The sequence below is a fragment of the Hyposmocoma kahamanoa genome, unplaced genomic scaffold (assembly GCF_003589595.1).
Source record: "Hyposmocoma kahamanoa isolate Upper Pololo Valley unplaced genomic scaffold, ASM358959v1 99879, whole genome shotgun sequence".
Taxonomy (NCBI): domain Eukaryota; kingdom Metazoa; phylum Arthropoda; class Insecta; order Lepidoptera; family Cosmopterigidae; genus Hyposmocoma; species Hyposmocoma kahamanoa.
The window spans coordinates 3,867,609-3,893,664 of NW_020656077.1; the positions used below are offsets into that span (position 1 = coordinate 3,867,609).

The 26,056-nt window shown below is 37.4% G+C and overlaps 1 protein-coding gene across 2 annotated transcripts in view; it reads right to left on the reverse strand.

Moving 5' to 3' along the window:
- Window positions 1-10,227: 10,227 nt before the first annotated feature.
- Window positions 10,228-26,056, reverse strand: part of LOC113239422 (putative mediator of RNA polymerase II transcription subunit 12) — a 76,771-nt gene continuing 60,942 nt past the window's right edge. The window contains exons 3-6 of one of the 2 annotated variants that reach the window (XM_026476426.1): window positions 13,423-13,475; window positions 13,154-13,349; window positions 11,999-12,274; window positions 10,228-11,388 (exon numbers count right to left, since the gene is read on the reverse strand). In XM_026476426.1, coding sequence (XP_026332211.1) covers window positions 10,297-11,388; window positions 11,999-12,274; window positions 13,154-13,349; window positions 13,423-13,475 — 1,617 coding nt within the window. In that variant the 3' untranslated portion in view covers window positions 10,228-10,296. Of the gene's footprint in view, window positions 11,389-11,998; window positions 12,278-13,153; window positions 13,350-13,422; window positions 13,476-26,056 lie in introns of both variants that reach the window. The other variant, XM_026476425.1, reaches the window with a different exon arrangement.

Sequence of the window (26,056 nt, forward strand, 5' to 3'; positions counted from 1 at the left end):
GAGAATGAGAGACCGAGGCGAGCGACCCGCTCCCCAAGAGGTCAGGGTGCTGTTGAAATTTCAGGCACATGGGACTTGCCAACTTTCGTCTCAGGGTGCCAGGTGCAGTGGCAGTGGCCCTTTGCAATTAAAGCATCGTAACTGGTATGGACAAACGTGTAGCGTACCATCAGACACACTATGTTTGTCCCGTCATTATTTGATGTTATTAAAAAAACTCGCAGTTGTTTTCGAAGCCATAGCTTCATGTATTAGCCTTAAGTTAAATAAATGAAGAATAAATTATTAAAAAAAAAATTATTTTCCTCATTGAAGTCAATATTGTTTGTTAAAAGCAAACTGCAAAAAAGGTAATTAGTGATTTGCAAATAAACAGTCATTGATGAAATGAAACAATAGATATTTAATAAATTTTTGCCTACGGTATTTCAGTTACGGTCGGTTGATTAATTTGGACGGTGCATTCAAAGAGAGACAATAGACATCATCGGAACACGTGCACAAGCCAGGCTAGTGTATGTATGTGCGCTGCAATTAGTCGTTAGTCCATTTCGGTCTCGTCAACATAATTCCCTTTGAGCTCATCGCCTCTTTGAGCGGTCCAGAACCGATTCCATCCCCAGGGCTCTCGGTATCGTGATAAAGCCCATCAACAAATGAATGCTATAACCTACATGGAAGGCCATTCATTACATCATTGATTTATATTGTTTTTAGAGAGACGTAAGTCGCAACACCCGTTTCAGTTACTTATGAACATTTGTTTAGTGACAATTTAAGACTAACCTATTTAGTTTTCCTGTTGCTTTTGCTTTGCACAAAAAAGGATTAGTCTTTTATAAAACTCTTACTTGTAGACAATGTGCTTCTTAGGAAATAGACAGGTGTTGTCACTAAGGAACAAACAATGGGTTAGAATAAAAATATACTTACCACAGCGATGTCAAGCGGTGGACCGATCGACGACGTTCTACACCGACTACGTGACAAGTGTCAATAAATATGGCATCCGCTGTTATTTCATTCTCAAAATTTTCTCCTTGCGCTTTTTACCCATTCCTGTTAATGCCAACGGTAGGGTAGTTAAGTAATCGTTTAAGTTATCTTTTATATTGTCGTGTCGAACTGGTTTCCAATCGCACTTTTTGGCGAGCCGCTACAAACTGTGATGTAATGGTAATGAATAATGGAGTCCGTATATCTTTGTAAATAGTAAACAACGTTCTACAATTGTAAATTATTAAAATGGAGTAACGGCTGGTATCCGCAACTCGACGTTTGGGCATCTATTTCGCGTGTAAATTATTATAGAAATATAGATATAATAAATATATATATATATATATATACTCTATAAGGCGACGAATACTATATAAGGCGTTACAAATCGAACTAACGGTGCTGCTGATGCCTACACTGGTGCAGCTGGCTCTGCCGCTGCGGGTGCTGCCGTAGCCGGCGCTGCTGATGCCGACACTGGCGTTGCTGGCGCTGCCGCTGCAGGTGCTGCTGCAGCCGGCGCTGCGGGCGCCGACGTTGTTGCTGCCGCTACGGGTGCTGTCGATGCTGTCGTGCTGCCCCCGCCATTCAAAAGTGTAGCTGCGAGCCACACACGACGTTACAGAGCGTCTCATCGACGCATGAGAATCCGGTGAGATCAAACCATTATTGTGTCTATATTTGGTGATGTTGATACGTGGTGCGACGAAGTCGATCACGCTTGTACTTTAAATCACTGGGACGAAAAAGCGTGTTTGGGTTTTGATTAAAAGGGAATGTGAATGACCAGGTACGACCGAGCCTGCGCAAAATGGAGAAATTTGTTATTTCATCTGTACCGAATACATGTGCCGCCATTTTGAGAGCAAGTTGTGTTGGCAAATGTAATAACGCTATTTGCTGATTGAAAATTATTTCTCCCCTAAGAATTCTTTAATTAAGTACAAGTTAGACTTACAGCCCTAGCTTGCTTACATTTTGATTTTGGCTTGTTTGAATTCTTAGTGTCTTATCTTTTATTAAGGTGTTGGGGTGACTGGGAAGATATTCAGTTAGCTAACAGGCGCTGAGGTGACCTAGAACAGACCTGTGTAAATCCTGTAGCATTATCTACGTTGGATGGGAAAAGACTCAGTTAACCACACACTGAGGTGATCTAGAAGTGACTTGAATGTTAGATTGCTCGATTGATAAGGATAAAGACACAGATTCATTACGCATTCATGAAATCCTTGTGGAAACTTGTGCTCATTTAGCTTACTGTGTGAGTTTAACTTTACTTAAGAACTTTTGGAAGATCACTATTCTATAACCTCAAGCTGTTAACGTCTACGTGATGTCATGTAGCTTTTACCCCTGTAAGGTTTTGTGCCCTTTCAAATTCTGGTGATGATGATATGGGCAGTTACACCCGAGCATATCTTCTCAGTAAGCTGCGAGGACGCTGCCCCATCAGGAGAGGCCGTGTGAGGAACGACTCTGCAAGAGCTGCCAACCGACCGTCATAGCTGCCAACTGTCAGCGACGAATACTATATAAGGAGTTGCAAACCAAAGTAACGGCTTTTTTGCTTTTTGCTAGTGTGCTCTCGACGCGTTTACCTCGCGTTGATTTGTATAACGTCCCGTGCTTTTCAAATTTGAACATTAGATTTTGTAACCGATTTTTATTTCATTAAAATTATTCTTAATTTTTAGTCGTTATTATGATTTCTGGTATAGATTTCTTTCTAACAGTATATAATTTCACCTTAAAATTATCGTCGCATTAAATTAAAAAATATTAAAAGCACTAGTTAGTATTCTCAATAACAATTATAAGTAGTAAGATTTTTACATTAATAAATATTATGGACCACTCATAATTTTCTATTTATTGCATGAAGATAAAAATCGGCCGTACGTCTATATCCTTAGTTCCCAAAGTGGTCCAGTGGTCCCGTGGACCCCTAGGGTCCCCTGGCGTGACAAAAAAATGGTCCACGAAAATTTCGATAGTGAAGAACTAAAATGTTGGCTTGACTTCACCTATCAATGCAGGCAGATAATATTTTAAGAAGCTCAGCGACTGTTACTTGTAAAAATTTGTATATTCCATATTCAGTACAACGTGTCCTTTACGTTTTTGACATTCACTCACAGCACAATCAATTAAATTATCACATTTTTTTTCATAAACTATTAATTTGTGGTTGGAACTCAGCAATTTGCGTTGCAAATTTCCATAGTTAGATCTAATCTTCAAATTTTTTGTCGAGTTTTGAGAACATGTTAGAAATGTAGCTGCAGGGTGTCCACCGGAACCGACTAAATTTCGAAAGTGGTCTAAGAGAAAAAAGTCTGGGAACATCTGGTCTATATAATGAAGAGACAAGGGAAATAATTACCAAAGTCACCGCCACATAAATCATTAAGCGGTGAGCATATTTAGCCTAAATCAGAAAAGGGCTAATATCCTATAAAAATAAGACTCAATATCTCGAATTAGCTTTTTTTATGATTCCAAGTGAAGGGACGAATAAGTCGTAGTGTTGAGATCCAAATCGCAAAGATCTGAGGGGTACATAAGTAGACACGGAGACGGGAGAGGGAGACATAAGTAGACACGAGCCTGTAATTTTACCAGCACCCTTACATTACCTGGACGAACTCTATCACAAGGAGATCTTCTGCTACTACACTACTCTACTGCTTTTACTTTTAGGTACATTTTAATACTTTAAGGCGGGACGAACAAGAGACAACAAGTCGTGGTGAGAGCTCAAGACAACACACATGTGCCTGTAATTTCACCAGTACTCTTACTTACCCTTCAAAATAAGTAAATATATATATATACATACGTGGAGTGCAAAACCGAAAATATGTAGCCCTGATAAATTTATCTAAGGGTAATTACGACTGTTAGCCAGGAAAGGGGCAATATATTACAAACGCAATCTCTTCCACGCTAGTCCTATAAATATTTGCGGTAGAATTCAGTTTCCACATTTGTAGCACTTTTAAAAACGCGGGTAACACATGCAAAGTTGGCGTGTGAAACGAATTTCTACACATGGCAGTAAGTAGTAATGTGACCATTACTACGCTTCGTTTTTAAAGGTAAGGACTGCTGGTGAAATTATAGGCAAAGGGTACAAGCGGCACTGAAACTATTATGGACAGGTGTCCCTTAACCACCAAGCACGACTTGTTCGTCTCCTCACGAGGTATTATAAAAAAAAAGAATACATTTGTTATACTGGGCGTCTCATCGAACGAGAAGTAGCACAAAAGATGCTTAAAAGTGACGTTTTCAAGTGTAAATTTTATTTCACGAAGAGAATAAATGAACTGGGTGACAAATACTTTCATAGATTTCTCATAGATGACTGGGAAAAGTCGTTGAACCACCAAATATACAAAGACAGACAGACAACAAGCACATAGAAAAATTGGTGAGGTCCGCTGGTTTGTTCCGTGACTTAGTTGGTAAAGCGTCTGCCACGGTATGCTAGAAGACGTCGGTTCGAATCCGGCCGGATCGAAAGATTTTTTTCTAAGTGTTCAATCTTTGTATTAATAATTATAAAAAACGAATAAAAATAATTGAATATCAATGCAATATCAATTTAAACACAGTGAATAGCGACATCTCTAGCCGGGACTGGTACCTGAAAAGGTATCTAAGTGGGTGACGAAATACTTTCATAGATTTCGCTACGGCTAAAAAGTCGTTGAAAAACCTTATACAAAGACACGACAACAAGCACAGAAATTCGTGAGGTCCGCTGGTTCGTTCCTTGGCTTAGTAGGTATAGCGTCTGGCACGGTTTGCTAGAAGATGTGGGTTTGAATCCAGCCGAATCGAAGGAATTTTTTCTGAGTATTCGATCTTGTGCCAGTGGAGTAATTTCGCATAAAAAATATTGAATATTCAATAAAAATTTAAATAAATCATTTCTTACTTTGACTTAAAAACTATTAAGAATCTTGTCAATATTTTGATTATTTGATTTCACCACAGACCACATAAGTTTTCACGTATATAGGGAGATCCACTTAGCAAAAAATATATTTTCAACTCATTTGCTCGTAAGTACTTAGTAGCGGTGCAGCAAAACTAGGCAGTATTTTTGTCATTCGGTTTTAGGACGGTAATTTTTTTAACTTCTACACTTTCGGGGTCCGCTCTAATGGAATAAATCGACTCGGTCATCGACGATGCCGCCTCTCCACTAATTCGCTCCGCGACCTTCCAAACAGCTATGAGCTTACTTACTTATTTAAACTAATGCAAATACCGTAGACGTTATTTCATTAATTAATAATATCGCACACACATATAGCCCCGCACTAGGGAAACCCTTAGTTTAGTAGCAGTAGAGCTCCTTGTGAAAGAGTTGGTCCAGGGAAATACTGCCACTTGTCTACTTCTGCCGCCAAGCAGTAATGTGAGCAATATTTTTATTATATTATTATATTATATTATTATGTTCCGGTTATGAAGGGTAAGGGTGCTGGTGAAATTACATGCACATGAGACTTGTCTATTACGTCTCAGGGTGACGGGCGCAGTGGCAGTGCCCCTCAGATCTTTGCGACTTAAAGCTCAGAGTGACACTGCAACTGTAGCTTACCATCAGGCGCACGGTAACCAGCCTGGTATCCAGCATGGTAACCATTCGGCCACACAGGCAGTTAAAAGTTATTATCTTTGTAAAAACATTTTCATAAATACCAACCAGGGCACAGATATATTGACATATTAATGTTTTGCAGTCCATTGTCAGCACATGCACGTGCTCCATTGTTTTATATGTTTTCGTGTCACTTGTATTGTGTCTGGAACTTATATAGATCTCTGCTGAATTACATTTGGCTGTGGACTCCAGAATTTATTTCAGGACTTCTTAGAATAGTACGTAAACTCAAAACCGATTTGTTTATGATTTTTTTAACTCTATAAAAGGGATTCGCTCTGGGCTTTTGGAGGGAAAAGTGTCGTTTTTATTTTGACTTTCAATTATTTTGTGAAAACGCTAGTATGCCTTAATCGAAGATTAAAATGCGACATTATACGAATCTCGAATTAAAATACCCGTATCGGCCCGTTCTAAGGAATCCCGAGTCAATCCAAACACGCCGCCTCAAATTGCCTATTCTCTTTGTGGCGGCCATATTTACAGAAACATAATTAAACGAAGACATGGCTCAAAAGACTTGTAACCACGCCAAAATTATTAATAAAAAACTACTCTATAGAAGTATGTGTTATATACATTGACTTACAAATAAACAATGGTTATATACATTGACTTAATGGTTATATATGATATTTTTAATAATATACATACGCAAAAAATTAGATTAACAAAATATTGGAGTACATTTTTCGTCATCCGGGACAAACATTTTAAAATTATTTTAAAAATGGGACTTGGCAATATTTTTTTGTTCTGTTCGTCCAAAAAGGACAAACTAAAAAAAAACAGACAGACTAGCCACCACACTGCCACATCTTCAGTGGCGAGTTAACAAGATCTAGTCCGTTAAGTAAATATCTTAAACTCTTTTTTTGTTCTATCTTCCTCTTCATGTTGTGTTAAGTTCTTCTTCCTTGCGGAAAAGCAACAATTTATGGACCATGCAGCCTAGTTATATTTCCAGGCCTTCTTTCATAAGATTTTTGTTTTTTCGTACTTATAGTTAAAGCAAGAAATTTTAATCCTGAAAAATATTGTTCTATAATTGTAATTTATTTTGAGAAAATCAAAGGTTTGTAAATATAAATAATATAATATAAATATAAAAAATATACATATTTGCATAATATGAATGAAAGTTTTTAAGTGTAATTTTCCTTTTTCTCAACTTCTTTGCAAGTGTGACATAAAACATTGTAGGCTACACGTACGAACTACAATTACAAACGTTCGGGATATTAAAGCACTCGCTTTTAGCTAGGGTTTTGAATGCCCCTCTGTTCCTAATTGCCTACTCACTGCCCTTTTAACACAATGTACTGCTGTGTTTACTCCAACCCTTTAAAGTTTATTCAATACCTTTCACTCTATTTTATCACTCTAATCGTTTTTATGAGGTCAGACAGTATGTACTGGATGAGAAAAAAGGTTTCGGATTCGATTCAAGGAACGACCAATTTTTAGAAAATAACTTTTCTAAATTGGTTCTAGTCTGACTGTTCTGGATAGCATTCCGGAGTCAATTATGTTACTCTAGTTCTCGTAGAACAGAGAATTCACTAGTTTGAGAATTCATTAGGTATTTGATGTAGTTGTCTGAAACATTATTGTTATTATCAGTATTAATAGCTATATAGATTTAGATATATAATAATAATAATGCACACAATCAACATAGCCCCGCACTAGGGAAACCCCATGTCACGAGTGCCATGGACACATACATAGACAACCACAAATTACACCCGAACCATACCCGAACACACGAGAGCAATAAATGTAGGCCATACAAATATTACTCTCGGCCCGGAATTCGGACCTGGGACCTCTGCGTGGCAGTCATGGTAACTATTCGGCCACAGAGGCAGTATTATCGGATATTTATTTTAGACTCTCGCATATCATCGGTTTTCTTAAAAAAGGGCGTAAACCACTGCTGTTTGAAAATATTTACGTTCTGCTTTAAAATTAATTACGCCAAAGTCTTAACTACTACTTAAAAACTTAATTTAACCTAAACTTAATTAAACCGAAAATGAATTTATGAAAGGTTGTTAATATATAAAACATGGTCCCCGAAAATCTACGACATGTTGCTTCCGCCCTTTCTACAAGACACCGATTATTATATTTTTAAATTATTATTGTTTTTCATTTCTCAGTCTTTTGATTGATTTTAACCACATCCACGGATCGAAACCAAGTAAATATTGGAATTATTTTTTTCTCAGGTTTTTGGCTGGGTTTAACTATATTTACGTATCGAAATCAAGTGAATGCTGTATTGTGATGAGCACCTATTTCGTCTTCTTCTGTCTGCTTGAACTTTTTATAATTGATTATGTAATGTATGCTTATTAGGATTAATTTGAAGTTTTAAATTGGAGAGGCGATATTCCCCTTCAATAGCACAGTCGGTCGGGGTTAGGTACATAGATTCAAGAGTCGGTGAACAATGCGTGTCGCATCGAGCAGGATCGCTTTCTACATTGCTATCCATAAGGATAGGCGTGTCGCTTACCACTAGGCGCACGACTTGTCTGTTCCGTCGTTTGCTATTCAAAAAAAAAAAAAAGAAAAAAATTGTGCAGGAAGCGACATACCACATAAATCCAACCGTCTCAAGTTGTTAGCAAGGCTGACTTGGAATGATTATTATTATTATAGTTTCTCTTTTTTCAGCCCTTTTGGCTGATTTTAACTTCATTGACAGACGGAAATCAAGTTAATACAGCCCAACTGTTACAGTCAAATTATTAATAGATTACATTACTTTGTAATATGTTATCATCGAGTATGTAACCAGAAAAAGAGACGAAATGCCATTTAATTTGTTTGAAACCTTGTGACGCGTCGCACTTCAACCCCCGTAAACCTACCCTTTAGCTCACCGCCGTCACTTGATTAGTTAGGGTAGTAACCCCTTGTGGTTCATGTAATTCTAATATACTTAAAAGGTGAATTTATCATTACTGTAAACCGATCAATAAATGATCAACGTTAAAACTTGGTGTTGGTTTCCTTCGTTAGTATTAGAACCTTGGATAAATTCCTGTAGGTAAATAACAGTGTGCTTGTCCCGATCGCACCCCGGGAATATGCTATATTACAACTTATTCTGCCAAATCATTACCGTGACAACTGTGCATCGATTGGCCCGAATTCGAAACAATGACGGGCGTCGTCAAAGTCAATTGTTTCACTACAAATCAACCAGCTTAACTTGAGCTTTGCTATAATAGACGAAAATTGCAAAATTACATATTTCATTACCGATGAAATCTGTTTGTTTGTTTTCTTGTTTTTCCCACACCACCGAATGGACCAGCACCCATTGTTAGAGATATTATCTTTATTACAATAAATACAGAATATTTTTGGAATATACGGAGACGTACACACAGGTCAGTTGTTGGCGCTGTACTATTTCAGCTTTCTAATTTGTGGTTTCAGCGCAAACGAGAGTTGATATTTAAATGTGATATAAGGTCCCTTTGCCTGATAAGTTGCCAGGGATTTAAGGCACATATTTCGGCTCTATTTCTGGCTATAGACTCGATGTATCTTATAAATAAGAAATAAGTGAATAATTAATAAAGAAGAAACACCCGTGAAAGGTTTAACTTTTCCAATAAAAATACGAGTAGTACAGAAAAATTATAGACAGAATTTCAATAAATTATATGACAACCAAAATAATTCACTTATGTAAATAAGAATATTACATTTTGTTGTTCTCGGTATTTTCTGTATTTTATTATAGTCTTATCGGTTCAAAAGACCATGCGGTTTGTGCCACTTTTTTTATCATATTGTTTATTTATAGGCTTTGATGATTATTGAACATGTCATTTCGCATTTTAAAAATTGGTGCAATAGTTTTTGACAGTATTGTAAAGGTTTGTATCGTTTGGCATTATTATGATGATATACGATAAATTTATGAATCACCATTTCCGGGCATTTTTCATAAATTATAATCTACACATTTTCCCGTCTATTCGTTTGGTAGGTGCTAGGCGCATTCAAAATGCGAGCTAAAATATTATTTTAAAAATGATCATAGACAATATGATATTTGAAAAGACTGCCGTACTTTTTTGTTTAAAACTATTGGTAAAAATGGCACAGACCTTTGGGCCAACCCATTATTTTTATTATACATACATGATTTCATTGATGATGAAGCTTATAGGATGGAAACCAAGAGATAGCTACTAAGTGTCTATTTTTTTTCAGGTGGAGGCAAAAATAAGGGAAAGTCAGTTTCACAATCCTGCCAGTATTTTTGGAATGAAAGCGGTTTGACAGATATTAATTAGTACACGTTACTCGAGAAATTGAAATTGCTAGCGCTCCTCAAACGTTTTTGAAACATATATTGTTTTATCCATTGTATGGTTTTATCAGACTATCTTATGTATCTTATTTTACACTCGTAGATAGTAATTATATCCTTTGAACAGTTTTCTGGTTATGCTAACTCGTTTTTTGATAACTTCCCAACAAAGACCACTGTGAAAAACTGAAAGTTATAAACGAAACACAGTTTTGTTTTATCACTATCTTTATTTTACAAATTTATTACTAAAATATGTACATGGTCCAGTTATTCAAGGCGCGTCGTCTCCTCTGAGTGGCAAGTAGGGATTGCGTCTGCTGTAGAGTGGTCGACGCTGTGGCGGCGCGGGCGCCGGCTCTACAGACGTTCTCGACTGGGCTACGGCTCCAAGAGGAGCTACTGGAATTGGAGTCACCGCATATCCAGCCGCCACTAAAGCAGCGAACTCTTCAGGCGTGTATGCCCTGTTATTTTTGGGTGGAGGCAACTGTGATCTCTGCTCGTCAAGGCTTTGGCCATGTTGCTCAATGTTGATTTGTTCAACACTGCTTGGCTGATCTGCTTTTCCTGACTGTTCTCTAGATTTATCAATTTTCACAGCTTGCTCTAATCGAGCGGGCTGCGGTCTAATGACCTTCTTGGGTGCTACTTTTTGGTTTACGTAAATAGACGAATGAGGCGATTTCGCAGATTCTACGGCACGAGGTTGCTCGGCTGTTCGGATTCCTAGGGGTGTAAGTTCGTATCTGCCACGCTGTTCGTTCGATCTGTATAGAGGTCGTAAGTAATACTGCTCTCCAATTAATTGCGTTGGCTGTTGAGGAACCAGTGCTTCCTGTGGTACAGGGTCGTATATTTTAACGGCTCGCATTTTCTCAGGCTCAGGGAAACGTTTTAAGAAAGTGACGGGACGTTCAATGCTGGACGCCGGTATTCTTTGTTGTTGAGCAGCTTGTGGTCTTGGGGCCTCTACGATTCGGTATTGCTTTGGAGCTGCTTCTTGTTGTTGGTACTGAGGTATGATTCTGTAGGCGAGAGCCGGTCGAGCTTGATGGAGATTTGGTGCCGCCACTACTTTAAGACCTTGAGCTTCTGGACGCTCATAAAGAGCTTGTTGAAGAAAAGCTTGCGCAGTAGGCATTTGCACGTAACGGAGAGCTTGAGTTGGACGCGGTTGCGACTGCGGCGCGGGGCGGTACTGCGGCACTTGCTGCGGCTGCTGTGGCACTTGCTGCTGGACATTCGTCGTTTCAATTAAGTATTGCTGCGGTGCTGCCAATGACTGGGGAGGTGACACGACAGAGTGAACTTTAGGGCGATGTTTGGAGGGTTTCTTGTTTGGTTTAGTAATATATCTGTCGACCTGGAAAAAGGACAGCATTATTGGTTTTATGCAACTACGATCACATGAACAAGCCCTATTTGTGAATGTGAATGATTGAATTGTGTAATATGCAATTTAATTGATAACAAATGTGATAAAATGAGCCAAGTATCTAGTACAAAAAAATCATCAAAATGAATAATTAATTCCGATCCTTCACACAAACTTTACAGTCTATATAAAACTGGTAGTAAAAGAGAAGTAAACGCTTAATAAGATGATGTACGTCTAGGAAGTAGTAACTAGTAATCAGACGCACTCAACGGGGACACATATACCTACGTTCCAATGTTGTAAGAATGTGGATATGGGCAAGACACGTTTTCTCATGATTGTATAGAATCTCTTCGCAAAAAAGAATTATATAGTCCGGCCGCCGATGGGCGAAAGGGTGACCTTCTTGGTGAGTAGGTAACACTTGTCGGAAGAAATTAGACGTGAAAAGTTCAAGATCACATATCACATCTTGTGATGTGAGGTACTGCTGAATACTTACAATCAGCATTGAGTAGCAACGGGTTGAAGAAGAGAAGTTGTGATAAAATAAAATGGGTTTGTCTCACAGATAGCATTAATGTATTAGTCTTACCTGTTGATACTGAGGCGCGACACTCTGTACTGATATTTGTTGATATTGAGGTGCAACGCTTTGTGTTGAGGCCTGAACTTGCTGCTGGTAGAGCTGAGGTGCTACTTGCTGACGAACAGGGGCTTGACCGAGCAACGCCAGTAGCTCTTGATCGAATGAGTCAGATGCGCCAACTCCTGTGTCGCTCACTGATAAGGCAGCGCCTACGGAGGCCTCGCCACCATTTGACGAGTAATGAGGACGCGCGATCACTGCATGCGATGGCTGTAGAGATACCTGCTAAAAGACCATCCATCAGAAATTGCACAATCTTATTTCTCCAGTCGGGAGCGCCTTAGCAATTATTCGTACAGTGTTTTCAAAGAAAGGCATGGAGCTCGAAATTGAAAGCAGATTTACGTTATTGGCATACTTGTACGTTTGTTAATTCCCATATTTAACAAATGCCTAAAATTGTTTGGCTAAATATTAATAAATTAATTTTCTACGTAGGTATATATTTTAATTTTAGTTGGTATTAGTAAATAGTAGTGTTATGCTTTGTCATGATTTTTGAGAGACTTAAGATTTAGTTCAAGTTAACTTGTCGTTAAATTTTATTAAGCGAAATATTTAACTAAAGCAAGGTACCTGGGCTGTGTTTGATGGCTTTTCTCTCTCAGAAATGAACGGACTGAATGGTTTAGGGTCTAACTTGGTGGTCTGTTGCAAATGTGGAGAATTATTGACACCCAGAGCTAGCGGTGGTGCTATTGCAACTGGTTCTAATGACGTTGTTGCCACTACCTTGGATGGCAATGTCACAGATGTAGGTGGTGCGGTCGTTGACACGGTTGGTGTGGTCTTCCAAGCTGGTACTATCTCAAATAATCCCTCAAGCCTGTCTAATGCCAAAGTTCCGTTTCTCGGTTTGATATAATATAACTGCTGTAACTGGTGGCGGATGTCAGCGTGGAGTTTGTGCAAAACTCGAATGGAATTGGGATCGGATTGTGCTGTTTTGTTAAGCTGCGGAATTTGGGACCGATTAAGCAGTGCATTTGGAGTGTTTGGCTGTGCAGTACTGTACATTTGGTGCGATTGAGCGTTATTGGTGGGCAGAGCATTATGTGCAGGTGAGGTTACTTGAACTACCCCACCGGGCATTTCTCCCACCTGTCGTGCTCCATGGGGTTCAAGGAAGTAGATCTGTTGCACGTTTTGACGAGAATCGGGCTGTGGGTTGCTGTAGAGTTGCTGGAGTTGGGATGTACTCGGCAGCGGAGCTTTCCTTTCCGGCTGAAGTTCCAATAGCTCTTGAGGGTTGAGAGAGAACACCTGTCCGGGCCGGTATTCTTCGTTATCGACACGGCTGTACAAACGAAAAAAATAAGATTAGAATAAGTAAAAAACTATAAAGGTTATTGTTGTTTCTTTTTGTGTACCTGACGGAATCTTTGTCGTCTTCTTGAGGTTCTTCTACTGGAGCAACTTGTTCCTTTAAAAAAAAAATATTTTTAAAACTACGTAGAAACACAAAACACAAAGAAACGTAGAATACAATAACTCCAGTGGTCAAGAAAAATTTAAGGAAGTGCCTGTCACTAGGTTAACACCCACTGACAGGCACTTCTGAGTGCACTACTGAGTGGCTTTTACATATGTAAGATATAAAAAACACTGAGGAAAGTAAGACCGGAAGACGAGTCCCACTCAAACGAACAAACAAAAAGGTTATTCCCACACAGAAATAAAAAAGTAACAATCCGCTTAGATGGTCTAGACAAATTAACGGTGTGACAACAGTGCATGTCATAACACATCGCAGTCCGCAATTATGTATTACATTAGATGCGCGTGCGCCGGTGAAAGTCGAGGAAAAACGAAACAATGCGACATGATTATCGGCCGTTTTCGAAACCGGGTGCTTGCGGTTACTTGCGAAATGGGGTTGTTCAATCATGCTCAAGTAGATAGGTAGTAGGTGCTTAAAAAATAGAAGAAAGCTGAATTATTGTGATTGAGTTTAGGCTGAAGTGATACTGAGATTTTTTATTGTAAATCTTAATAAGTAGATTTCGCTTATATAATTTAGTCTGAAGTAAGGTTTAACATATCATATCTTAATATCATGGCATGATACTAAGAGACGGGACGAACAAGTCGTGCACCTACCACTTTGAAGTTGCAATGCCCCTCCGTAAATGGCCAAGTCCCATGTGCCTGTAATTTCACCAGCACTCTTATCCTTCAACACCGGAACACAGTCATGTTCACAATACCGCTTGGCGGCAGAAATTGGTGTGGTGGCAGTATTTCCCCGGATGAACCCTTTCATAAGGAGCTCTGCAGCTACTAAAGTAGATGGTTCTAAAACTGAGCCTAGCACACTCAGTAAAAACTTTGTAGGCTGAGAGGTAACAGGTGATTAGTTAAATAAGTCTAATTATCATAGAACAATAAAGTGCAAATCATTTTGTAGTTCCATGACAATAAAACTTTTTTATGAGTAATAAATTTACAGTTCCATCAGAATAAAAACTTTGTTATGGGAACTAAACACCTTTGTCGGCTCTAAGCCAACAAAGTATTTTTATGAGTGCATAAACCATTTTTTTTATTATATTTCATAAGCCTCTTCTGTCCCACTTCTGGGCAAAAGTCTCCCTCTTTTTGGTTCATTGATCCTAGCCTTAGGCAACGTCTCGTCAGTTCTTTGTACAGGATTCACATTCCATCATCATCGCCGACGTGGCTTACCGCGTCTCCTATTTGAGTTGTGGGCTTCCACTCCGTTATTTCGGCCCACAACTCGCTTGGTATGCGGTAGACGTGACCAGCCCAGTCTCATCTTAACTTGGCCGCCTTCCGAGTTACATCGATAATTTGGGTTTTTGAGCGCAGCGTGGTGTTCCTGACACTATCTTATTGGTTTTACACCTAGTATGCGCTCCCTAGCTCGCTGACATACCCCGAGTTTGAGCTTCTGGGCTTCTGTCAAAGCAGAATTGTTATATACCAAAAATCTATCATACATTTGACGACCTATGTGGATCAACCGTTTTATACTGTGGGTGCTGGATGATGTCAGTGAACTGGTCCCGGGTTTTATTCTAAAACTAACGGGAACTGTTCTAAACTGGTTCTGGTCGGGGTGTTGCGCTGTATCGCGGGTGCCATGGAAGCACAAATAGGCAACCACAAATTGCACCCAAACTCACGAGAAAGATAAATGTAAGTAGAAATGTAAGCCATAGAAATATTTCTCTCGGCCCGAGAATCGAACCTGGGCAGACCAGCATGATAACCGATCGGTCACTGAGGCAGTTTGAGATCAGGCATTTGGTTGTCTAGAGCATAACATTGCTTTAAAATTTTTAAGTGACTGTTATATTACCTAAAAAATATATAATAAAAGATTGCACTTTGTATTATCATTATTACAAAACAAAACTGTTTCGAAAACGACATCATAAAATCCTGAAGCAACTGCTTATTAATTTCGTTGTATAAATCAGAAAATGAAAAGATTATGTTACCACATTATATACATATACGATACGTAAGTGCCTAGTAGTAATACGTTGTTGGGATATCTCGAGCACTAAGCTGACGGCCCTATTAATAAGTGTGTTTATTATGTCTCAAATTACATAAGATTATTTTAATAATTTGAGTGTTTTTTGTTACTGTTTATTGATTAATATAATAGAGTTCAGCTAGACTAATTGGAAATGGAGTTATGGTGAATTGGTAATCCATTGTCCGTGCAATATCAAAGCGCTCTCGGCAAAATTCAATAGTGCAAAATCTAATGACAATATTTCAGGAAGATTTACAAAATAGCGCTAATCTATTTCGAAACGACTAACGTTTGATCTTTATAATAAACAAAGATCTCAATCACAGTGTGCGGTACTTATTTTATAGGGACTAACTAATTGCCAATAAAAGTCTTATTTCAAGCAAATGCATTGGAAGAATCGAGTGTTTAGAAAGACGATATTTTAATAAAATAACGTCTTAGAAGAATTGAAATCATATTTTCTATTGATCCATGCCAACGCTCTTTTCAATTTTTCTATGTACTTGTTGCGGATCTTTGTTTTTAGTTTTTAACTACTTTTTTGCCGTAACGCCATCTGTGAGAAGTCTATTCTCATTTCTTCACACAGCCAAGTACCTTTACGTCTAATAGCGGCTGACTAGAGATGTCGCTTTAAGAACTGTAAAATTTTAGTTTAATTTCTTTACTTTATACTCTACTTACGCTTTTAATAATAATAACGCACACACTCATAGCCCTGCACTAGAGAAACCTTGTATCGCGGGTACCATGGACACACAGATAGACAACCACAAATTACACCCAAACTCACGAGAGAAATAAATCTAGGCCATACACATATTTCTCCCGGCCCGGGAATCGATCCCGGGACCTCTGCGTGGCAGTCAAGCATGGTAATCGTTCGGCCACAGAGGCAGTTTATAAGGACAAGCTTCTAAACTTTGGATTTTAGGATGACTTTGTATGGTCCACGGGCTTTTATAGTTATGATAGCTGTTTCGAGATGCAAATGTCGGAAAGAAAGGCTGTTTGTAAAGAATAAAGCAAAACAGACGAATTGACAGATTCGTTGAAAACAAATCCAAACTCAAGCGCAAATAATCTTAGGAGAAGCAAAGCTCCTTATGGAAGAGTTCGTTCAGGGAGACTCGTACTACAAGTCTGCACCAAATGCAAAGGGCCACTGACAGAAATCCAACGACAGCCGAACCACGAAGGTTGCCGAGAGATGTAAATAAATAGTTGTACTTGCAATTACGTTTAATGCACTATGTCAATTGTATAAGGTGTATAGTGAAGACCCAAGTCGTTTACATAAGAAATTCTATGAAATCCTTTGGCGGTGTTACTAAGTATGATGAGTCGTGTGTTATAGGCCTGTTAAGCAATACGGATAAAGATTGTATCGCAATTTTTGCAACTGTCATACCAGCCGACATGCTATTATTAGACGTTGCATTGCACCTGCATTGTACCATATTTAGTGTTGAAATGGTGATTAAAACTGTTACAAAAGTTCCTGTCTTGTAATTTAGAAAAGATTGTCGGCTAGCCCAAACCATTTGGTTATATAGGAATAGGCCCTTTCCGCTTCTATTCTCGGCATGAGTGTGAGTTTAAATCTTGAGTGGAATATGAACTGATAAATGGTTCTGTTATGTAGGAGCAGGGTTCTTGAAAGTAAATTGTTGCCGATTCCACAATTATCAGAACGTCGTTGTAGCACTGTAGCGGACTGTATCAATGGATGAAAGGTTGGGTGCTAACAACGAGTGAGCAAGGCCAAGACAATGTACTTACAGTTTATTAATAATTTAATAGAAAACACGTTGTCGTTATCAAAGCAAAAACTAAGCTAAAGTCAAAAGCAAACACATTTAAACTAAAACAAACTAAGCTTAAAAAAGACAGATACAAAGAGATTTGTAGCGATTCTCTACAAGCACGGTGAAACAACTGGTGCTCTTCACTCCCCGCATTCTTGAATTATAGTCCCTCTACAATTAGGTACACAACTACGCAATTTCCCTCTAGCGGCAGTATGGCTACTTAAAAGTCGATGTCGCACACGAAATTTCAAGTTTTTAAGTCGTTTCCTATTATTACGTTACTTTTCGAAATTTTTGCACTTACGTCATTGTCGTTCTATAGGTGCGAAAATGGTGTACAGTTGTGTGGGAAGACTCCTTGAAAGTTAAGAGTTGCCGGTTCCATTCTCAGCATGAGTGTGAATTTAAATCTAGAGTAGAATATGCTTCTTTGAATAACATCAAGTAATGGGACGTACAAGTTGTGCGCCTGATGGCAAGCTACACGCCTGACACGGGGCACGGCTACTGCGCCTGACACCCTGGGACCTAAGTTGACAAGTCCCATGTGCCTGTTATTTCACCAGCATCTTTATCCTTTCCAACCGAAACTGAATAATGATCACATTGCTACTTGGCGGCAGAAATAGGTAAGTGGCAGTACTTCCCTGGACGAACACTTAACGCTCTTCTGCTACTAACTACAACGAATATGAACTGATATCTTGTTTTAATGGTGATTGGAATGACACGGTGAAGGAAATTTTTTGAAAAATTTTCTGTAAGTGAAGACGCAATTATTATAACTTTTTTTACAAAAAAAATTTTTTCGCTGTGTTCGTTACCGTGGTCTCTTCAACGAGAACTGAAACGCATTATATGGAAGTCCTCGTCAAAACGAATAATACGAGCCCAAACAAATTGTAGCTGCTGCACTATGTTAATGTACATATGTGTTTAATTGTAAATTGAATAATAAATTTAAAAAAAAAACTGTTAAGGAGTAACTCTTACCTGCCTGCCATTTCCCTCATCGGATCAACTCTAGCTATAATATTTCACTTTCATTGAAATAATATCTATCTGCCAAGTTTCAATATTTCGTTATTCGCTCGATGTACAGCTGAGGTAAAAGTGTAGAAGAATAAGTATGGAACCGCTACTAAGGTACCCCCTTTCCAACAAAAAAAAAGAATCATCGAAATCAGTTGACAAATGTCTGATTATAAAAGTATAGTCGAATTAAGAACTTCCTCCTTTTTTGGTCGGTTAAAAATGGATTTGGTAACCAATACTACTTTATTTTGAAATCTCTGTGTGTTAAATATAACGAATTATATCAGTTGCTTAAGCTCATCGCTTTAGACGAATAAGATTACTGTGGAGTGTTAAGGCCAATACCATTCTGCCCTCAGGGGTCTATGCCACGACACAATTAATTGCAATACATTTCCATTTACAGCAACACAGCAATAAACCTACTAACTTATGATATAGCCGCGCAAGAATCGTATTCACGTAAGTGTTACGTACTCCGTTATAAGAATCCTAAACCTCTCACATAATATGGTCTCCTGGTATGAAAATAAACTATGATAAACATAAGAATTATATCCATCTGATTTTATAGTACAAATCATAGCCAGTTAGGTATACATAGAGTAGATAACACCTTCGTCAGAAATTCCGGAATGATTAAAAAAAAAAATCAAAACATGGCCGTTATATTTTTACTTACAACTACAAAACTTTTCTTCTATGTAATTACTGTTTAGCAAATCAAAAATATATAACAATTACATTATTTAAAAGAGAGGTTTTGTCAACTATATGTGTGCTATTTCCTTGAAGTTTTAGTAAATACATTCTGTATATTCTGAGCTCTGATCATGGGTGATCGTCTGCATGGAAAAACATATGGCTTTCGCATAGGAGAGTGAAAGTTTGAGTCCCTGGACGAATCCAGTTGTTCAAGTCTTGTGCAATTTAGTACGCCCAATTGCACAAATGTCCATTAACTGTAATGTTCCATGATTACTTTTTGTTTTAACCCGAATGTCGGAGCATGAAATTCAAATTCCTCTATGAAATTAAAATTATGTTTCGCCAATGAAATAAAGTCCCTGATTTTCTAAACATTTGCATGTTAATATAATAATAATAATGTGCCACATAAATTACCTGAGACTCAGGTTACGGGTATTGTAAGTACCAGAGATTTGAATTTAACCGGGGCACTACCTAAAACACAAATCAGAATCAATTTAGAAAAGATCGAAAGAGTCCTAGCGGGAATCGAACAAGAGAGTTCCCTGTGAAAGAATTCGTTCAGGTAAGATTTTTTTCATAACATCAAGCTACACGCCTGTCCATAACAGTTGCAGTGCCACTCAAAGCTTTAAATTTGGAAAAATCAGAGAGATCACTTTGAGACAAGTTGATAAGTCCCATGTGCCTGTAATTTCACCAGCACCCTTACCCTTCAAAACCGGAACGTGCAGTACAGTTCCCTGGACGAACTCTTTCACAAGGAGCATTGCTGTTACTACAGGTTGTTATTATAGTACTGTATTTGCGATTTAAAGCGGTACTGCAACTGTTATGGACAGGGATGTCGCATATCACGAGGCGTACGACTTGTTCGTCCCAGCACTTGGTTATACAACGCTAAGTGCTGAGTTATCGAGTTCATCGTGTTAACTTTCAATGTTATTATTTAAATATTAATTTCAGTAATATAGTAATATAGTAAGTAGTATTATTTTATTTTGCTTATTATGACAAACTTTCTGAAATTATTTTAAGAACAGGTACCATAATACAACACAAATATTCTTCAAGTTTACATGACTAGCAACATATTTTATTAAGTGTTTTATTGAATATTAGGATGTTTTACCAGCATGATATTCAATTATTTTTTGTGAAATTACTCCACTAGTTTGTTATAATTATTAATACAAAGATTTACGATACGAACACTTAGAAAAAAATCCTTTGATCCGGCCGAATTCAAACAGATGTATTCTAGCAAACCGTGGCAGACGCTATGCCAACTAAGCCACGGAACGAACCAACGGACCTCACGAATTTTTCTATGTCGGATCTTTGTATCTGGTTTTTAAAGACTTTTTAGCCGTAGACAAAAAGCACATAGAAAAATTCCGTGGCTTAGTTCGCATAGCGTCTGGCACGATTTGCTAGAAGACGGCACTTCGAATCCGGCCGGATCGAAGGAGTTCGAAGTATAAAATTGATTTGTTACACAGGAAAAAGCACAGATTGCATTTAATAAAAGGAAAACACGATCAAAAGGTACTTGTTTCTACAAGAAATATCTTACACAAATAAGATGAATAAGACTGATTGAAGAATTGACAAAATAACTAAAATAACGGGCTTACGTGCACAAAAAACAAAATTTACGTACAACTATAACTTATTTAGTACTCTGTAGTTCAGAATTGGAGCTTTGGTTGTTATAGTAATTTAAAACAACAACAACAAAAATTATTAGACAAAATAACGAAATACAATTACGAATTACCACGAATTATAATTAATTCTTAGAAGAGTTCAGATACTCCATCTACGGCATGTAAAATTAAAATTATTGCAATAATTTTGTTTCATTACTTCACTGCAAAAGGTTCACTAATTTACAAAGAGAATTAAACAAAGCAGGTACAGCCAGCATTATCATAGGTACACAAAAAAACAGAAATTTAAAATATTTTGAAAAATTGTTTCACAAATTTTTGTTAAATAAATTAGTAATTATTTCATTTAAGAACTTTTAACCATACTTAAGTGTCAATTTATTACCTTACGCGTGATTGAGACTCTTTTAGATACGAAGTTAAACTGTATATACACACATAAAAACCTGCAAACTTACTACTTGTCTATGCACACAAAGCCTTAATTGTTTTATCAACGATATCACCAGCAATTTTGAATTCTTTGTTATCCTAACATCATTTTTATCTAATTGTTCCTTATCCATACGATTATCAGTGAAATTATAGGCGGACCTTTCTGTTATACCCTGAATACAGGCATTTTTTATAGAGGCTTGATCTTTGTATAATTTAACTGTTTGAAAAAATACACACGTACGTCATGCATTAATTTTTAAATACAAACACAATTAATTAATATGTTAAGAATTTGTTACTATGAATTCAGCAAACAAAATTATTTCAAAACCTTTCTAAGTGTGTTCTAAGTTCTAGTACTGTGTACAATTCAATTATAATAAAAATCTGATAAAAAATACGTGGGCACACGCTTCGTTACCATCTTGGAATGATTCGAGGGAGATGGCTGCAGCCAGCAGTGCCAGAGTTTCTTGCGTTAACACACACACACACCAACACGCACGCGCACACATACTTTCCCAAGTACATAAACAGTCCCTCGCAATAAGTACCATCTTACTTACTATAATCATATAATTTTAAATCATTTTAAGTAAAATCAATTGTACTAGATATCTGTGTTGTAATATAGTAAAGTGGGACCTCTGGCACAAGTATATTATTTACTTAAAGGAGTTTCGAAACCTGAATTGTGAAGTAAATAAACATTTTTTATTTATTAATTTTATTGAGACAGTTTATGTATATTTGTTTATTTAAATAATCTGCTACCACCACGAGTTTATTTTTTCCGACTTCGTTTATTCTCAGTACGGTTCGATGTTTTTCATTAGTGCGCTGACTGTTTTCAGTATGAATTTGTAACAAAGAATCCGAATAACTACTACAAAAATAATTATAACACAGTCTGAACATTCGTTTTAACGAAATTACATTTTTAGATAAAATATTACATTATACCTAAGTAAATTAATCCAAACCTACAACCTCTGGGCCGGGGCAAACCTGGTTATAAAAAACGAAAGGTTTGGGAGAAACGAAATTCTGTAAATCGTGTTTCTAGCTTGTGATAGGTAACCAGTTATATATAGACATAACGTAAGATAAAGACCGTCAGGTCTAGTATTATTAACCAGAACAAAACCCCTGCAGCGGGGTGCTCCAAAAGCTGGCAGCATTCCCCCTACGAGTCACAACAGATCTCAAACACAGGATATCATTTTGTAAATACAAACAAAATATTTCCTTACGTATTTCTAGTTCAAATTCCATACTTGCGTGTAAATAAAGCAAAAAAAAGTTTTACGTCCATCCCCTGCACATTGCGTTGCAGCAGTGCACAATAAACATTTTACTTTCTACGAGATAATAACTACTTGCTATCTTTCTAATCTAGAAGAAATTCTAATTAAGCGAAGTGTGTCTGTTCACGTCTCGACTATCTACATATGTTGACGATGCAATGTGCGTTAACAAACATACATACACACAACAAAAATAATGATAACAATGTTCACATGAACCTCTGTACCAAAATGTTTTGTTTGAAAAAAATATTTTTCAATTGCCTTTAGAAATCGCTTAAGGCGAGGTATTTCAACGCGAGCCTAGATTTTAGGAGATGAGAAATTTGACAGAGATCCGAAGTCGACAAAAGCCCGATGGCGACTGAAGGGGCAGCAGGCGACGTGGCGTGACGTTAAGCCACTGGACAATTTGAAAATTTTTCAATAAGTGTGAATTTAATAACTATAGTACTTCGGTTGAAAAACGAAATTTGGCAGGTTCTCTGTGGTACTTAAAGAGAAACATCTACATATAAAAATTCGTTATAGACTTTTTTAGCCGTTAGCCTATTTCCAAGATTTTGTATGATCGGATCAACAAGTATATAACCAGATATAGAGACGAAATAAGGGCTTTCCATCCTTGGCAACTCATCAGGTAAATTTAAATAGCAACTCTCGTTTGCGCTGAAGTCACAAATTAGAAAGCTGAAAAAGTACAGCGCCTACAACTGACCTGTGTGTATGTCTCCGTATATTCCAAAAATATTCTATATTTATTGTATTAACGATAATATCTCTAACAATGAGGCGCTGTTCCATTCGGTGGTGTGGGAAAAACAGCAAAACATCGAATTGCAAAACAATCGGAATCACATTTCATCGGTTAATTAAATTTTAAACATGTAATTTTTCAATTTTCGTCCATTATAGCAACGCTCAAGTTAAACTGGTCGATTTGAAGTGAAACAATTGACAACACCCGTCAATTGTTCTGAATTCAGGCTGGCCAATCGGAGCGCAGTTGTCACCATAATGATATGGTAGAATAGTTTTCAAACAAATTAAATGACATTTCGTCTCTATTTCCGGTTATACTCGATGAATCAACTAACATACACCGTGTAAGAAATTAGTACATTGTTTAGACAATATTCTAAGGTACTATTGCTATTTTTTTGTAAGACTATTATTTAATAGTAAATACCTAAACCATTTGATCTAGCAATACAGTTTTCCTATTCCTCCTCCGCTGACGCCAATATTTTGTTGTTCGTATGAACGTTATTATCATAAATCAACCCTTTTATGCGTTCCTCTGAATAATATTTATTATTATTTATTTATACATTTTAGGTAAATTCACATACAAATCATATAATTGTAGTATACTGAAATATGAATAATCCAATGCCATTTACGAATTTCCACCAATATAAAAGAATATAAAGTGCTTAGTAAGCCAAATAGAGATTTTAAGAAAAAATAAATGTTACGTGAAAGATGTAGATAACTAAGTATGAAGTTATATCGAGTTCTTAGGTTTTCGCGATTGTTACACATAGGAAATGAAACTATTTTTTTCGGATCTAAATGGTTTGTTTGAAAAAACAAATATACACGGTTTAGATCCAAAAAAATAATTTCATTTCCTATATGAAAAGGCATAGAAAAACTTACCGGGAAAACGTGTGTGTTGAAATAGGATTAAATGCTGAATGGACTAGAATATTTATGAGTTTTGTTATCTTATAATTTCAGCGACACCAGTCCAAGTGATGCTAAAGCCATATTGTCTGTATGCTGTATTATAGCGACTGGCGTCAGCGCGGGAGAGTCGCCTAACCACAATAAATTTTAATTTACTAAGATTCGTAATACTGTGATATAAACACGAAAACACTGCCTGTGCTTGCTTTATTTATTTCAATCTTGATAATTATTTCTACCGATAGAGGATAAAGGATATTCATTTGAGATTAAAAGAATATGAACAGGTTCTGATATATTGTCCTTGGCAGTGACAGAGCAAATATTGTCATCGACCCATTTATGCCTCCCACTACTGGGCACATGTCTCCTCTCTGTCGAGGGCTAAGCCAAATATAAACACAACTCGCAGAAGCACACTTCCGCAACTTCTCTTTTACCTAACTGCACAAACAAATTTATTTAGTTTTATTTTTTTAGATTTGTTGTTTCCTTTTCTAAAATTGTATCGTAATTTATTTGAAAAAAAAAAATAAATATACGCGATTTTTCAATCCGGAAAAATAGTTTCATTTCCTAAGTAACTTAATTGTCATTCACGTCCTCTGTTTGAGAGGCGGTTGGTCACCACCACTAGGCTACCACGTCTTCGACAAAGCAAATAATAAAATTAAGCAAATAAAACAATTGCCTAACGATAATAAAATAACTAGCTCCATAGCCGAACCCGGGTTCGATTCCCGTGCCGGGATAAGTTTTTGTATGGCCTACATTTATTTCTCTCGAGAGTTTGGGTGTAATTTGTGGTTGTCTATGTATGTGTCCTTGATACCTGCGATACTGGATTTCCCTGGAGCGTGGATATGAGAGTTTAAAAAAAATCTGTTAGGGAGCCGCAGTTTTCTAGGTCATTTCATGTCATCATGTTGAGTGCAAATAGCCATGGGCGGTATGGTTAGGTGCAAATTATATAAAAAAGATACCTGATCCAATATACCTGTTGACCATTATGCTTAACTCGCTTGACTTTAACGAATTGCTCGATACTGTACGACGAATAAGCGCCCTAAACAAATCTGGGCCGCCTATTCATCGTGAAGAAACTGCGCCCCAGATAAATCTGGAGCGACTATTCATCAAGCAGTTTTAAATTAGGCCTCGTCACAGTAAGTAGGTTTCTAGGCAAGATCTGGATAAAACTGAACTGTTAGGAGTTGCGCTTTAGAGGAAGAAAATTGTATTTATCGCAAGTTTCAATGAATGAATGAAGTTATATGTATGCTCTATGGAAAATAGAGCAAAGTAGGTACGCCTTGTACCGGAAAATATAATATGCTGGAATGGTAATTAAGAGAAGAAACTACTAAACTATTTTGAATCAAGCAATTGAAACCAGTAATTTACATACATTTATAGAAATTGGTTGGATCACAATATATTGACGTACGTACGTGTTAGTACTATCGGCAAAATTCATGTATTCCCAGTGAACAGTTTTGTTTACTCTTTTTATGACCTAGCTCTTAATGCCATTTTTTTTAATAACGCACACTTTCATAGCCCGCACTAGGAAAACCCTGTATCGCGAGTGCCATGGACATACACATAGACAAACACAAATTACACCCAAACTCACGAGAGAAATAAACGTAGGCCACACCAATATTTCTCCCGGCCCGGGAATCGAACCCAGGACCTCTGCCTCCAGCGTGATAACCATTCGGCCATGGAGGTAGTAAACATTGGTTGACAAGAACGAGCAACCTGCGGGGTAACCGCACGCAAAAGGTATCCTTAAGGTGGCACGAGTTCACTTTGGTGACAGT